We start from the raw sequence: 14765 nt of genomic DNA, 5'->3' as shown, positions 1-14765 counted from the left end.
GCAGGAGCCGGGAACAAGCACCGGAACCAAGAGCCGGAACCAAGAGAGTCTGATCCGGATCTGCTTCTCTTTTTAAAAGAGAAATATACCACGCCCCAGTGGGCTGGTATTTCAGCAGCTATTGGCTGACGGAGCGGAAGTCGCTCCCCGCTGCACTGTAGGCTCGTATTTCAGCGACTATTGGTTGAGGCAGCAGAAGTTACTCCCACAACAGCAGTGATGTATTATATACTTACGGCTTATCAATATTTTCCTGTTTTCATTTTTAAATGGCCAAACTAAAACGTATTCTGTCTATAAAACATACAAAACTGTTTAAACAGTCCTCACCCTCAATTCTGTGTCTTGTAGACTCAGTGGCCTGTCCCCTTTTTTGGGAGATAATGACGCAGAGACGCTGACCAATATCCTGGCGTGCAGGTGGGATTTAGAAGATGAAGAATTTCAGGACATCTCCGAGGAGGCCAGGGAGTTCATCTCTAAGCTCCTCATTAAGGAGAAGAGGTAAACCAAGTTCATCTCGCGTCGTAGGAGGACTAGGGATGACTAGGAGCAGTGTGCACCATGGAGTTAGTAGATCCCATCCCCTCCCTAACATCCGTGATGCCTGTGCAGACTCTGAATGCAATGAGGTGTGAATGTGTGAATCCTTGACCCAATCTACTAAAGCCTAGGGCTGTTTCAGTCATGAGGTTGAATGGGACTGAAAAATTTGTTTGTTTGTTTTTTTTTGTGACTTTTGTAATGAAGTTCCAGCAGTCTGGTTGATCTCGGATGACCTGCCCTCAATCCCTATCAAGTCTATGAACATTTATGGGCCAGACAGTGTCATCTTTTCTCTGAACATCATTTCTTTTCATCAAAGCTCTTAATTCCCAGAGGGAGAAGTTTCTCTTATGACCACTTTATGATGTGGCCGTATATTGTTAGCCTATTGCTAACAACATTGCTAGGAAGAGACCGAAAGGACACTAAACAGAGTTGGTCTTCCTCCAAGCTTACGCTCTAGGCTGTCAGATAGCCTTATATTTTCCTCTCATGCTACAAACACATTAATTTAAATTTTAGTGGATGAACATGCATGATATTAAAATATAGGGGCTTGATTTTAGATTCATGGAGTAAGAAGAGCACTTTGAGCAGCCTCTGTAGATGGTTTTATATCCGAACTGTGTGACAGTATGTCACATTTAAGATCTTCAGAGCCGATGGCAGCTGCTTTATTGTCCCTGTAGCACTTAGGCCCACTAATAAATAAGACTGTGAGGAATAGGAAAGAGGAATTATGGAGAGCAGGAGAAATACTGTAGGTAACAGGTAATGGTGGTAGGTAATGGTGGTAGGTGGGGGATTCTTCCACTTGAGCAGTTAGCCGGCCATCTATCCCTAGGAAATAGGTCACAACTGGCCTGGAGCTCAGTACACCAGCTTGGCCTCAAACCCATAAAGATCTATCTGCCTGCATCTATCTCTCATGTGCTGAGATCTAAAGGCAATGCACCATCATGTCTGGCACGATAGGTCTTTTTTAGAAAGAAATGATACAAACCAGTTCATAAGACAATGGGGCCAGATTCTAGTCTCTCAAGCAGTGGTTCTCAACCTTCCTCATGCTGTGCCCCTTTATACAGGTCCTCATGTTGCAGTGACCTCAACCATAAAATTATTTTCACTGCTGCTTCATAACTGTAATGTTGCTACTGTTACAAATTGTAATGTAAATAAATTTAGAGATATGATTTGCTGAAGGGGTTGCAGTTGAGAACCACTGCTCTGAAGGATGAGGAGAGGCGGCCAAATGATAGCATCAGTCTGAGAGGAAGGTCAATCTATGGAGTTAATTTGTTTGTCCTTGACTTCTAAGCAAAATAACAGCCAATATTGTTATTATTTTACGTTTATGGATCCTCGACAATGTAGAGATGGAAAAATGCCAACTTTTCAAACTTTGGAAGATGAAAAACTCTGTGTTTACTTTGAACTGTGTGTATGTATTGCGTGTGTTTTTAACTCCTGGATACTCCTGTGATAAACTCATCAAAACTCCTTCATTCAAAAGTTAGCAGACATAGTCAAAAGACTTCCCATGCATACTGCTTCTCTATTCATTGAGAATTACGGGAGCATTTTATTCCTATAATTAAAAAATGTGCATTTATTTCTCTGTTAAGAGTTCAACTTAGGAAGCTCAGATGTCATATCACAGAATAGTTACTTATATTGAAAAAAATTCAACTATTTATAAGAATTCGATTTTTGTCCTGTTTGTATTACCAATGTTGTTACCGTGGTTAGAGCTGATAGTCCCCTCTGGACATTCCTATCGCACAATTCCAGAAGACAGGCTTGAATGTGAGTTAGACACTCTACCAAAACCTGTGACCAGAGGCAAAGAGAAACTGCGGATGCAGGCCTCATTTAGTGGGTTCCTCTAACAAGCTTCTGAATTTCCCTCTAGCTGGAGAATAAGCGCCAGCGAAGCTCTCAAGCACCCCTGGCTGTCAGACCACAGACTCCACTCCAGACTGGCCCAGGTGACCGTGTTTCCTGTTTTCTCTTTGCTTTTCATTTGCCTATTTCATCAGATTCTGTAGTTCAGCTCAGCCTTAAGTGAGATTTCCCATGTGTTTGCTCACAATTTCAAATCTGTGCTAGAAATAAGTTGCTTAGGGTGTTTTGATTGAGATAATAATATTATATTTTATATATGTTTCTTAGACTGCCTTTAGCACTAAGGAGTCATTGTATCTGTTGAAAAGTGTGTTGCACCACAAACTCTCCCACTTACACAGATACACAGCCTGGGATATAAAAACAGTTTGGAGGAGATATGCTAATATACATTTAGGAGAATTCCCTCCCTAAAACAACATTCACAATTCTAAATTCTCTGTTCACCTTGTGTACTTTATTCTCCTCTGGGCACCAGCTCGACTAATACTCAACTTGGTATAAGCCTACCCGCCTCCTATTTCGTTCTTCTCCAAGTTCTGCACCTTGTGTGTTCTAATTGCATTAGGAATCTCTCCAGCTGTCTTCATCCCACGTTGCCCTGGCCCTGGAGACCTGCTCCTGGAATTGCTACAGTGCCTCATATGCTTTTTCCTGCCAAATAACCATGAGTTTTCGAGATAACGCAAAGGCAGATGCACCACATTCAGTAGCCTTACTTAACGCTTAGGCATATCTGGGATAGGTGAGCGTGGAGTTGATGAACAGCCCACCTCCAGGGCTCTAACTTATATGGATGTCTCCAATGGGTACATTGGCTGGTCGGCTGATTCCAGGCCTGGGACTATACATCCTCCCCACACTCCCCTTTGCTCCTGCTCTTTCCTTCACCGTCCACACTCCTGGGGTTTGGAAGAGAACTTCTCTCTGACCAGCAAACCTTGGAAGGACTGCTGCAGATTCTCACTTCTTCCACAGCCGGTTTTTATTGAAATTAAATCTACATCTAAATTCAGCATCAGTACTGAGTTTTATTTGTGTCTGAATATACCTTTCCTTGATAATTGGTACTGATGGCAAATAAAAATAGACTTATTACCTAGCCAGTACCTCACCCAGACTGCATAAACTGCTTATTAGGGTGACCAACTTATTCTGAGCCCATTTTCCACCAATGTATTTTTAACCAGGAGTCTAAATACACTTTGACATGTCTGGACAATATAGAAACCACAGTAAGGAATTAATGACATTATACAGGCTAGGAAGTGTTTAAAAATATTTTAAATCATGTGGCCACAACTACAAAAATCACCTTTTCGCTGTCCCACTCAACTGGTGACACCTGGAGCAAGTAGATATCACAAGAAAATAGTTTTTAAACTCGCTGTGTATGCATCTAGTTGTTATGAAAGTCATACTGACATGGAGCTGACTCTAACTGCTTTACGAAGATTAATACATGTAACCCTCATGCTGACCTCATTAACCTGGCATTATTACTATTGCCACTGTGTAGATGAGAACACTGTGGTGGGGTCAGGAAGTGCTGGAGTGTGGAGCTTTACCACGCTCCTGATGAATGGGAAGAGGCTTGGAGCTTGTTTCTAGACCCGCTCTATTACTATATGTGTTTGGTGTTCCTGGGTGCCTAAATGAAACCAGTACTTTTTATTTTTCAATAAAATACAGGTTGATCATCCCTTATCTACAATGCTTGGGACCTTAAGTATGTCAGATGTTAGATCTCTTCAGATTTTGAAATATTTGCATGTGTACGATGAGATATCTTAAGCATGGGACCCAGTCTTGGCATGGAATTCCCTTGTTTCATGTATATCCTATGTGTACCGTCTTCAGGAGGTTGTGTGCAGTGTGTTTAGTGCACCTGCATTTGGGCTATTAGCACATGAAGTCAGGTGTGCACTTTTCTACTTATAGAATCATATTGTTGGAACTCAAACAGTTTTAGATTTTGAAGCCTTTCAAATTTCAGATTTTTGGATTAGGGATATTAAACCTGTTGAGACTTAATTTTTGCATATTTGCTTTTGAAGCAATCTGGTTCCTGTATGTTCTCTGAAATAAGAATTTACATTGTGTCAAAATGTTAATTCTGATCGAAAACTGCCATTTGGCCTAAGATTTATTTCAAAATACTTTGGATTTTCTTATTTATCTCTTTTAATTGTTTTATGTTTGAAAGCTATTAATTAGCTTTTGATCAGTTGAACTGCCCATTTTCTTTTAAGAAGCATGTTATTTCTCTCCTAGAAGTTAAGGCCTAGAAGTTCTCTGCCTTCTGTCTAGGCTTAAAATGCCACACAGTGATTCTGTTCTGTCTTCCGTCCCCAACCACACACAACACATCCGCATCAGAGACAGCCCTCTGATTAGCAGATCTCAGTAGGCATTCTTATGAAATTCCTCAGTGTTCTGGAGCCAGAAGAAAGAAACGTGAGCAAGCATGGTGTGGCTTCTTCTCTCCTGGAACAAAAGTTCCTTCTCCCCTTCTTCCTCTTCTCAGATCTACTCACTTTGTGCCTGTTCTTCCCCCCAGTGCACGAAAACAGACCACAGGCTAATACCCACTGCTGTTCTTACTATCAAAGGATTTCTTTATTCCCAACATCTCTATTAGTCGTCTTTCCATCACTATAACAAACATACAACATGATGAAGTTCTTGTGCTAAGTTTTCTTATTTTACATCGCAATTATAATCTCATTAGTATTGCTCCTGTGGAGATGTAGTCCAAAAGGGTTCACTCTGTGGCCAGGAAAAGACAAACAGAACAGGCTAGGGTCCTATCACTTCCCTCAAAGTTATGACCCCAGTGATCTTTAAGATATACCAACACCCCCAAGTAGCACTACGGGCTGGAGACTAAGCTTTTATTTAGCACATGGGCCTGGGGGAAGGGCAGTTAAAATCCAAACTATGTCATAACCATACCCATTCACAGACTCTTCATACTCCTTCTGCTGTTCACACCAAAGCAGCACACCAGCAGACACGGCTATTCGAATACATTCTAAATCCAGTCTTGTCCCTGTCACTCTTTATGGCGTAGCATCCTGTTAACTAAGGCTGATGCCCAATGCCACCTCCTTTACAATGGCTGTAGAACCCCAACTGAGACCTTGGCTGTCTTCTTAAACCTTCCCCCATCCCTTAATGTCCCTCCATCTACTCCACGGATCTTACACAGAAGCAGCCGTCCCTTTAGTTGTCCTAGCCCCAGTGTCATGAGTTATCGGCGAATCAATCCCACACCAGTTATGTTTTAAGGGGTTATTTATTTTGGGGGTAAAACTTACATACACCATAAACCGTCAGGAAGGGAGCCTAGTCGCTGGAGCAGGATCCGGGAGCAGGAGCCAGGAGCAGGAGCCGGGACCGAGCACCGGAACCAAGAGAGCCTGATCCGGATCTGTTTCTCTTTTTAAAAGAGAAATATACCACGCCCCAGTGGGCTGGTATTTCAGCAGCTATTGGCTGACAGAGCGGAAGTCGCTCCCCGCTGCACTGTGGGCTCGTATTTCAGCGACTATTGGTTGAGGCAGCGGAAGTTACTCCCACAACAATGAGTACTAGCTCTTTTGCTTTGGCAAAGTGGGCTTTGAACAAACATACATTTGCAAATTAAATTCAGTGAGGGAGTAAGTGGATTGACCCTGGTTTCAGTGGAAGAAAGGGAACCGATCACAGGATGTCATCGCGGAGTGAGGACCAGGTGTGTCTATCAGAAGGTTGCTGACAATTTTACCCTCTTGGATGTCTCTGGAAGGTCACCACGAACCCAATAGCAAATTATCAGTTCCTCACATGCTCTGCTATTGTAAGTCAGAAACTGATGAAAAGCTGTTCTAATCCTTCCTCCAACGTTTCTGTTTCCCTAGAAGAACTCTAACTCTGGTGCACAGAACCTCACGACCAAATAACTTGAGGAGCAAGCCTATTCCGAAGGTTGGTCTCAAGTTTCCCCCACCTCCTCCCATGGGAACAAATAAAGTTACATTTGTTTGGGAATAACTGGGATTGTACCCCAGGAAAACTAGCTTCCAGTCATCATGAAAAGGTACTCCTCTGGTCTTGGGACTGTTTCCTGAGTGGTATCTGTGTATTGCTTACGTGAATGGGGTAGGAGAGAGAAGCTGGGTGTTTCTTGCACAGGTATTGAGAGACACAGGCAGTGTTAGGGCTGGTGGGTAGGAGAAGGCTCCAATCAAATTACTGTGTTTTCTTCTTTCCAGCTTTACCAGGTCCTGGGGGAGGAAGTGGATTGTAGGTATTGTGTGAACTGTAGGTAGTCCATTGCCCCAGCTTGCTGAGTAGCCCCATTGAGATACACACAGGCAGAGACCTGAGATTTCTTAGCACAGTTGGCTCCAGAATTTGCACAGAAATTGTCTCAGGGTACCCTTATAGTTGTGATACCTGAGAGAATGAAGTAGTTCACCCGAGGCTGTTCAGACTTTACCTAAAAACAGTGGGGTGAGATACTTCGCTATTCTAGAAGCTAAAGTCTGCATTTCCCCACATAGCAGCTGCCTCTGACCAGGGTTGTGCTCTCTGACCCCCAAAAACACAAAGTCAGGTATGGCTCCTCTGTCCCATGCTCAGTTTTATTGGATTGTTAAGGGACAGTTTGGGGGGCATGCCTTCTTTTATATCAATAGTAACTTCAAGGCATGTTCTAGAAAAGACAGAACAGCAAGGCAACAACCAAGAGAGACTTAGAAATTGCAACTTTTAGCCTTTAGAAAGGGATACTTCCCTAATCTTAGACAGATAGTCCGCAGTCATTCTTGCAGCGAACTTTAACAGCTGCACAAGGCTTACATTTTTGCAATGGGCAACTGGTCTTTCTCCCCACCCCATCCCCAGCCCCCTTTTCATCTTGCGGTGCCTGGGATGAATCCAGAGCCTTATGTATGCTAAGCAAGCGCTCTAACCTTGAGCTGTAAACTCCAGCTCTAACTGGTTTTAATCTTTCATTCTGATCTATATTTTTCTGGGCCGGGGTTTCTGCTTGTCTGTCTGCCAGGATATAGTCTTTTAAGTAGCCTTGAGCCTTTTAGAGAATAAGATGGAGAGGGACTAAAGTCAGTATATCACAGTCAAAGGCTCAAGCTAGGGTTTAGAAAGCACGTAGCCTTCGTCGGGGTCGTTTAAAAGTCTGTCATTTATTAAGAAACCTATGAACAGTCAAGGAGAAGATTTGGACTTTGTGTTTACAAGATCATCCTTGTTTGTCAGAAACTGTAAGGGCAATAAAGTGAGAGGAGGTGGAGGAAGGTATCGCTTTAAGGTCCACTGGAGCCCTGGGCCTAAGGTGAAGCACTCAGTCATAGCCTGCACTGGGAGCTGTGAATACCCAGGGCCCCAAAGCAAGCAGGCAATGCCCATCCCCATCTCTCCTCTCCCCCACCCTTTCCTTCAGAAGCAGCTTTGTCCCCAGTCACCACAAACCCCTAGGGTTTGCCACAAACCACCTTCCCACAGAGAGTACTGGAGTCACTTTTGAGGCCTGGTGGGAATGAGTGCACTGGGTGACAGGAGGTTGCATTCCAAGGCGGGCCTGTCGCCAGGGTCTGTGGGGAAAGAATGAAGAGGAAATGGCGGTGGGAGGAGGTAACGTCCTTCCATGCCAAAGCTGTCACTTTGAACCCAGTGTGATGGAAGACAGTGCAGCCCCATATAGGAACAGAAACGGAAGCCCTGAGCGGGTCACACCATACAGCTGGGTACACTCTGCTGGAATTGCTGAGCTCAGACAGGTTTGCTTCCTGATGGTCGAGGGCTGCCTGCCTGCCTGCCTTTCCTGGGCTCCTCTAGCCCCTTTGGCCTTGGAGGCTCCTTGCAGGTCAGGAAGAATGTTTTCAGATCTACATAATCCGCCTGCTTCCTTAGTTGCTCCCTTTCTCTTTAGTCTCAATTGTAGGGATGGAATCCAGCCTCATGCTTAGTGCTTATGGGGCCTACCATGGTGCCACTATTTAAATTAAAAATTAAATTTAAAGTATTAACTCAGGATGGCAAACTTCAGACCTGCCTGGCCTACAGAATGAGTTCAAGGTCAGACCAGACAATTTACTAAAGCCTGTCTCAGATTTTAAAATTACGAAAGAGAGCTGGGGCTACAGCCTGTTGGTATAGTGCTCACCCAGTGTGTGGAAAGTCTAGATTCAGTTCTCTACATCACACAAAAAGAAAAAGGAATGTGGTGTGTGTGCACTCATGTGTGTGTATGTATGTGTGCAAGTATCAACACTGAGAAAAACCACTTGAGGAGTGAGGTTTGTGGTAAGATCTTATAAGTGAAATTAAGTTTGAGATGAATATTTTGAAAGATCTGGTGGTTAAAGATTATTCTTGTGGAAAAGAAAGAGATGTAGGTTCTCATAAAACACAAAAGTAGCCTGGTGATTCTCTGTCCATCATTCCTAACCTGAGTCTTCTCCCATCTATAAGGTATAAAAATTGAGATGTTGCTTAGAAATGAGTCTGGGCAGCAACCATGTACAAATCTCTATCAGAGGTGGGAATGTGATCTGCTCTTATCTTTGTGTGGCTTTTATCTTTGGATCCATTCAACTGCAGGTAGAAATATTTGGAGAAAGACATTGTAGGGAAAAAGTGGGAACTTGTCATTGTTTCCTAAACAAAGGGACACAATTGTTCACCGAACCCTCTATCTCTAGCGTTATTAGTCACCTAGACATGATTTTAGACATATGAGAAGCTGTATGTGGGTTTTACCAAATTTTATGCTACTTTATATAAGGGATTTTGCAATCTGTGGATCCTGGCATTTGTGAGAGGGTCGGTGGAACCACCCTCCAACCAATACTGGGTGACCGTGTCCCCTGCCTAGCCCAAATTCTCCCTTTGATGCTGAAATCAGGTTGACCGTGGACTGATGACAACAGCATTGGAGTGGCTGTGCTTCAGAGGAAACAAAGAGGGCCTTGTCCTTCAGTACTGCAAACAGCGCTAAAATGCTCACAGGGGCTTTAAAAAAAAAATCAAGCAGCCCTGGTGAGCAGTGGAATCTGTCAGGCGTTTTCTTTCTGTCTCACACACATACACACATACATTATGAAAAATCATCTGTGGTTTTCCTAAGGGGCACAACCAGCTAATTACAATTTTAAAGTCCTGCTGAATTAACAAGATTGGTATTTTGTTTGCTTTGCAGGAAAACTGCTGCGGTTGCTGCTGCTTTGAGAAGGCTTCTGGAAAAATCAGCAGTTCTGGTTCCTTGACCCCTGTGATGACTGGCAGCCACAGCACGGGCAGCCTTGAACTTGAACTTGGAGAGGCCTTGCTGTGCTCAGTGGGTGACCCAGGCGTCTCCCTAGGGGCTTAGGCAGATGCCCACACCCCACTTAGTACGCAGAGGGGAAGATGTTGTTCTGACTTCTTGACTTTTTGTGTTTCGATGTTTGTTTGTAGTTTTGGATGCTAGTGCGGCAGCAGGTATGCTATGCTGTTTCTCGGGCTATCAGAGCAGAGCTTGACATGCATAAATCTGGAGGATACATTTGGAGAGAGAAAATGACTTCCAGTTGTTGCACTGTGCTTCTCAAGGGGGCAGTATCACCAGGAAACTTCTAAGCTTTGGGCACTTTGATTTGCATTTCTTTGTGATCTGAAATGGGATGAATTCAATGGAGAATTTACTTGCTGGAACATAAGGCCTCTAAGGCAAGAGACTTCACACAGGGCACCTTCTGTGTATTCTGAACTCTCTCCCAAGCGCAACAGTTTCTACCCAGTGGTTGGTTCCATATTCAGATTCATACCATACTTTTCCACAGTGCCCTTTGCTCTGGTCTAACGGGCAAGTTCATCCCCATTAAACATGGTGGTTTGGGGACGTGATGCAAAGGGGTCTATTTGTGGTTAGTCCTTAAAATGATGACCTTCAAAAGACAGTCACAAGAACTTCCTTCAAGCCCTAGATGTCACCAGTAGGAGATGGATCTGTGCATCCTGGGGAAGGACAATGCTCAGATTGCAGTGCTGGTGACTAGAAAGTGACTCTCCAGCTTCTGGGTAAACTGAATTTAGAAGACCAATAATCATAGTTATGCAAATTCACAACTTTGAAATTCTCACAGGAGTCAACAGTTGTAGGGTGATAAATACGAAAAACTGATTTCTGGTTGCAAACTGTTTATTGTTGTTATTGTTGTTTACTTTGAAACAGGGTCTCATTGTGTAGCCTTGACTGGTTTGCAACTTGCTATGTGGACCAGGCTGGCTTCAAACTCATATACCTACTAGTATCTGCTGCAGAGTTGTGGGATGCAAACTTCTTACTTCCTAGCACATGGGCTATTTTCTGTCAGATGTTTAATAAGGAACGTAAGCACTACTGTAGGTTACATTTAAGGGACAGAAAGCTTTGGGGCTACAGAAAGCAAAATGGGCAACATTTCTGTACGAAGACAGAACTTTGCAAAGCTCCCTGAAATTCCACTGCACATTTAGACAAATAGCTGTTGTGTTTAGCTCAGCAAAATAATGCCCCCATTTTTAGTCATAAAGCGATGTCACAAGTGGCCCTGTCATTGAGGGCCAACTTAAAGCACATGGCTAATCATCAAGCCCTTGCAGTCATAAGCAATAACAATTATTATTGTTATTAATAATAACAATAATATTATTATTATTATTATTATTACCTCGTAGTAATTTCCTTCCCAACTCTGAAGGGGAAGTAGGTGTCATTTAGTGAAGTCCAGTACCCATTTTGTTGTTGTGGCAGTTGTAAAAATTTCCTTCTTCCAGCCAGTGTTCTCATGCTGTGACACACATCTTTCTTCCTTTGACCCATACATTCATCGCTTCTCATATCCCTATTAAACATAAAAATCAATCAATCTTTTCCTTCCTTCCTTCCTTCCTTCCTTCCTTCCTTCCTTCCTTCCTTCCTTCCTTCCTTCCTTCCTCCCTCCCTCCTCCTCTTCCTCCTCCTCCTCTTCTTCCTTCTTCTTCTTCTTCTTCTTCTTCTTCTTCTTCTTCTTCTTCTTCTTCTTCTTCTTCTTCTTCTTCTTCTTCTTCTTCTTCCTCTTTCTCCTCCTCCTCCTCTTTTTCTTCTTCTTCAAAAAGAACACACACCCCACCCCACCACACAAACACAGGAGCAGGGACAAATAAGTAGAGTTCTGACTTCAGTGTTCTATGACTGTGCTATGCTTAGCTGATACTATTCACTGAATATGGAAAAAAAAATACAAGCCAGTGCATGCATTAATGTTCCTTGACCACAGCAGGTTGGCATTCACTCAAATGCTAAATGGGGCGCAAGGGTCTGGTTGGAAGCCCTGCATGGAAGGGCATTTTCAGCTCTAAGCATGGACTGTCCCCCAGCTTGGGGCACAGATCTGCTTTCGTTCCAACTCATGTTGGCAGACACTTGGGCCTGCCACACGTGGAAGGGACAGCTTAGGTCACATACAGGCATGATTTTTTGGCCACCTGAATCTACATGATGACCCCACAATTAGTGGGTATGATTTCTTTAGTTTTTGTTTTCCAAGGCTTAGAGAGGAGGCTGCTGGGAGTGGCTCTCTCAATGTGCAGTTAAGCTTGCGCATTTCCGTAAGAAGGTGGGTAGCCCCATGCCAGCGGTAGCTCAGTCACCAAATGATGATTGCAGACTGAGTTACAGAGGTGCAGGAGCTGACCAGTCTGTCTTTGCCTGTCTCCTCCATCCACACCCACACGGCTGCTTCAGCATACCTTGCTAGTTGTCAGCCGTGGTGGGAAAGGGGCTTCGCAAAGCCAGGGAGGGAATCAAGCCAGACGCCAGTGTGAACTCAGAAGTGGAGCCTGTCTGTTCTGGGGCTCTTGTCATCAACTTTTTCCAAGGGGTCATAGGATTTTGAGGGACTGCCTGCCCTCCACCCTCTTCATGAACAGGAGGGCTCCACACCTCCCTCTGACACCTGGAGAAGTTTTTTTGTTTTGGGGGGTTTTTTGTTTTTCTTTTTTTCTTTTTTTTTGAGCATCACAAGGCAGCGATGAGCACTTCCTGCTCTTCAGAGAGAAGTAGCCTGCAAATAACTTTGAAATGTGTCCATGTTCAGATTTCAGAAGACACTGACACTTACCCAGATATTTAAGAGCAAGAAGGAAGGGGCATCTGTTTTCATTTGCCTCACAAAAATCCTTTGGAAGAAATTTCCCTGACATAGCTTAAGGCAAAGCTTTACAGGTTAAATTAGGTAACATGTATGTATTAAGACCCATTAGTTTACTTTTGGTGGCTTTTTGTCCAACTGATATTAATTTATTTTGTTTCTTTGAGAATGTAAAAAGGCATGTATAGTTTGATGTTTTGAAGAACATGTGTGTGCTTATGGAAATTAACATAGTCAATTTTCTTCTTGTTTTGGAACAGAAATATGGATTTTATACTAAGGAAATGAAAACTACACTCTTAATTCATTCCTTCTCCTCTCCCTGCATCCTTACTGCTCCCCTTTACTCCCTTGCCTGGGCAGTGGGGTGCCAATGTACATACATGTGCTTGTTTAGCTTGGGCTGTGGGCCATCTCATTTGGAAAATTTATTTATGAAAGTATAAGCAAGAGGGGGCAGCGGGGACCTGTGGGCTGCAGTGGTTAAACTTGGCTGTGCCATCCCTGTGGGCCTCACTGGCTGAAGCTCATTGCCCAGTGTCTCCAGACCTCAGACACTGTGCTTGCTTTTTAAATTTTTTCTTCACTTGTTTCTTTTTCCTTAGTTAGAATGAAGTCTGTCTTCTTCATTCTGATATTCCTCTAAGAGCCAGCCAGCCTATCTGCAGACCTGCCTCCTCCCTCCCTCCCATCCTTCCTTCTTTCTCTTATGCTAGAAATGGACAGCAGGACCTTGTACATGCCCCTGAACTGCACATCAAATCCCCCGTGACTTTTTGAGATGAAAATTTATTTTCCAAATGGCAAAGTGCCTTCAGTGCCACAGGAAAGCAGATAAGTGACACATTTGACGCTGGCTTTCGGGTTCAGAGTGTGCCCTTGTGCGGCTTGCAGTTTCTCCAATCAGAAGTGCCCACGTGTCGTCTCACCCCATTTTGGCGAGGTGTGTTTTTATAAGTGATCTTTCTATATGGATAGTCTCGCCTTCCATGAAGACATGTAAAGAATGTGACTACCCGTTCAAAAGGGCAGCAGACACCTAACCCTGAGTGGAGAAGCTGGACATGTGTGCATTTTGCTGTCGCCTTAGTTGACAGATATCCGTGTATCCTGAAGAGGTTCATTCATGCAGATCAGAACTGGAGTGGATTGTGTGATGACTTCATATGTCATGTTTATTTTTAAATTCTGAATGTAGTATGAACATGTGGCTGTATTTCTTTGCCTTATGAAGGTGTATTGTAAGTCATATATATGTATTATTTTGAAGAATAACGTGGATCTTATTTATCTTTGTTAATGCTCTAAATTATTCAATAAAGAAGCTTTGGTAAATGCAACACAAACCCCTTCCTTTTTGATAGGCAGATGATACAGGGCATTAAGATCTTTAAGGTACCTTAAAAGAGCTTCGTATTTATAGGAGTCCAGAACCATCTATGTGACTAGCAGACAAGCACACAGGAAGACATGGTTGTTCCAATGTTCAGCTCTTGTTCCCATTGCACCAGAAATATTAACCAGAAATGGTAGAGTAGAGGGAGCTGTATGATCTCTTCAAGACCCCTCAGCATCTGCTAGTGAGAACTCCCCACCATGGGACCTCAGCTGAGTGGCTGCCCTGCCATAGGATGCAGTATTGTCCTTTGGGGTTGAGGGTTGGCTCTGGAGATAGGACGGTTCAGCTCCCAAATCGGTGTGTGTGGCTAGGGCAATGCCAAGACTGGTTGAGGCTTGCAGCGATGTGCATCTTCTAGTTCCTCTGTTGCAGTGGGAAGGGGAAGCTTGTTCCCACCACAGTAATGGCACTCCCCTCTTGAGCCCAGTCTCTCCAGCCTGAACCTTCAGGCGAGGCGTCTGACTTGTTCCTCCAGAGGAAGGAAGCCACATTCACTCACCACATCAGACCTCATGGACCTACCCGTCCTCAGAAAGAAGTTCTCAGGGTGCGATCTCAAGGACCTGCCGCTTGGGGCTGAGGGCCAGGCAACTCCTGTCCTCTTTTGTCCATCTCCCAGGGTGAACTGGAGTGGACAGGAGGCCATCAGACCCTTCCTGCTTCCCTTTCTGCTCTCCACCAGGAAAGCGGGACACCATTCTCCTCATGGCCCTCGTTCTGAGAAGATGGTTCCTTGGGGGCTTCCTGACAGTGATATC

General features: G+C 43.9%; 1 protein-coding gene across 2 annotated transcripts in view; it reads left to right on the top strand.

The window, feature by feature from the left end:
• Positions 1–13954, top strand: part of Mylk4 (myosin light chain kinase family member 4) — a 78041-nt gene extending 64087 nt beyond the window's left edge. Inside the window, exons 11-14 of one of the 2 annotated variants that reach the window (XM_087896494.1) lie at positions 352–504; positions 2459–2534; positions 6357–6420; positions 9656–13954. In XM_087896494.1, the coding sequence (XP_087752620.1) occupies positions 352–504; positions 2459–2534; positions 6357–6395 (268 nt within the window). In that variant the 3' untranslated portion in view covers positions 6396–6420; positions 9656–13954. Of the gene's footprint in view, positions 1–351; positions 505–2458; positions 2535–6353; positions 6421–9655 lie in introns of both variants that reach the window. The other variant, XM_087896493.1, reaches the window with a different exon arrangement.
• The last annotated feature ends 811 nt before the right edge of the window (positions 13955–14765 follow it).

This window comes from Myodes glareolus, chromosome 14 (assembly GCF_982192425.1).
Source record: "Myodes glareolus chromosome 14, mMyoGla1.1, whole genome shotgun sequence".
Taxonomy (NCBI): domain Eukaryota; kingdom Metazoa; phylum Chordata; class Mammalia; order Rodentia; family Cricetidae; genus Myodes; species Myodes glareolus.
Note: the sequence above shows the minus strand (reverse complement) of the source record. Positions and strands in the feature narration are given on the sequence as shown.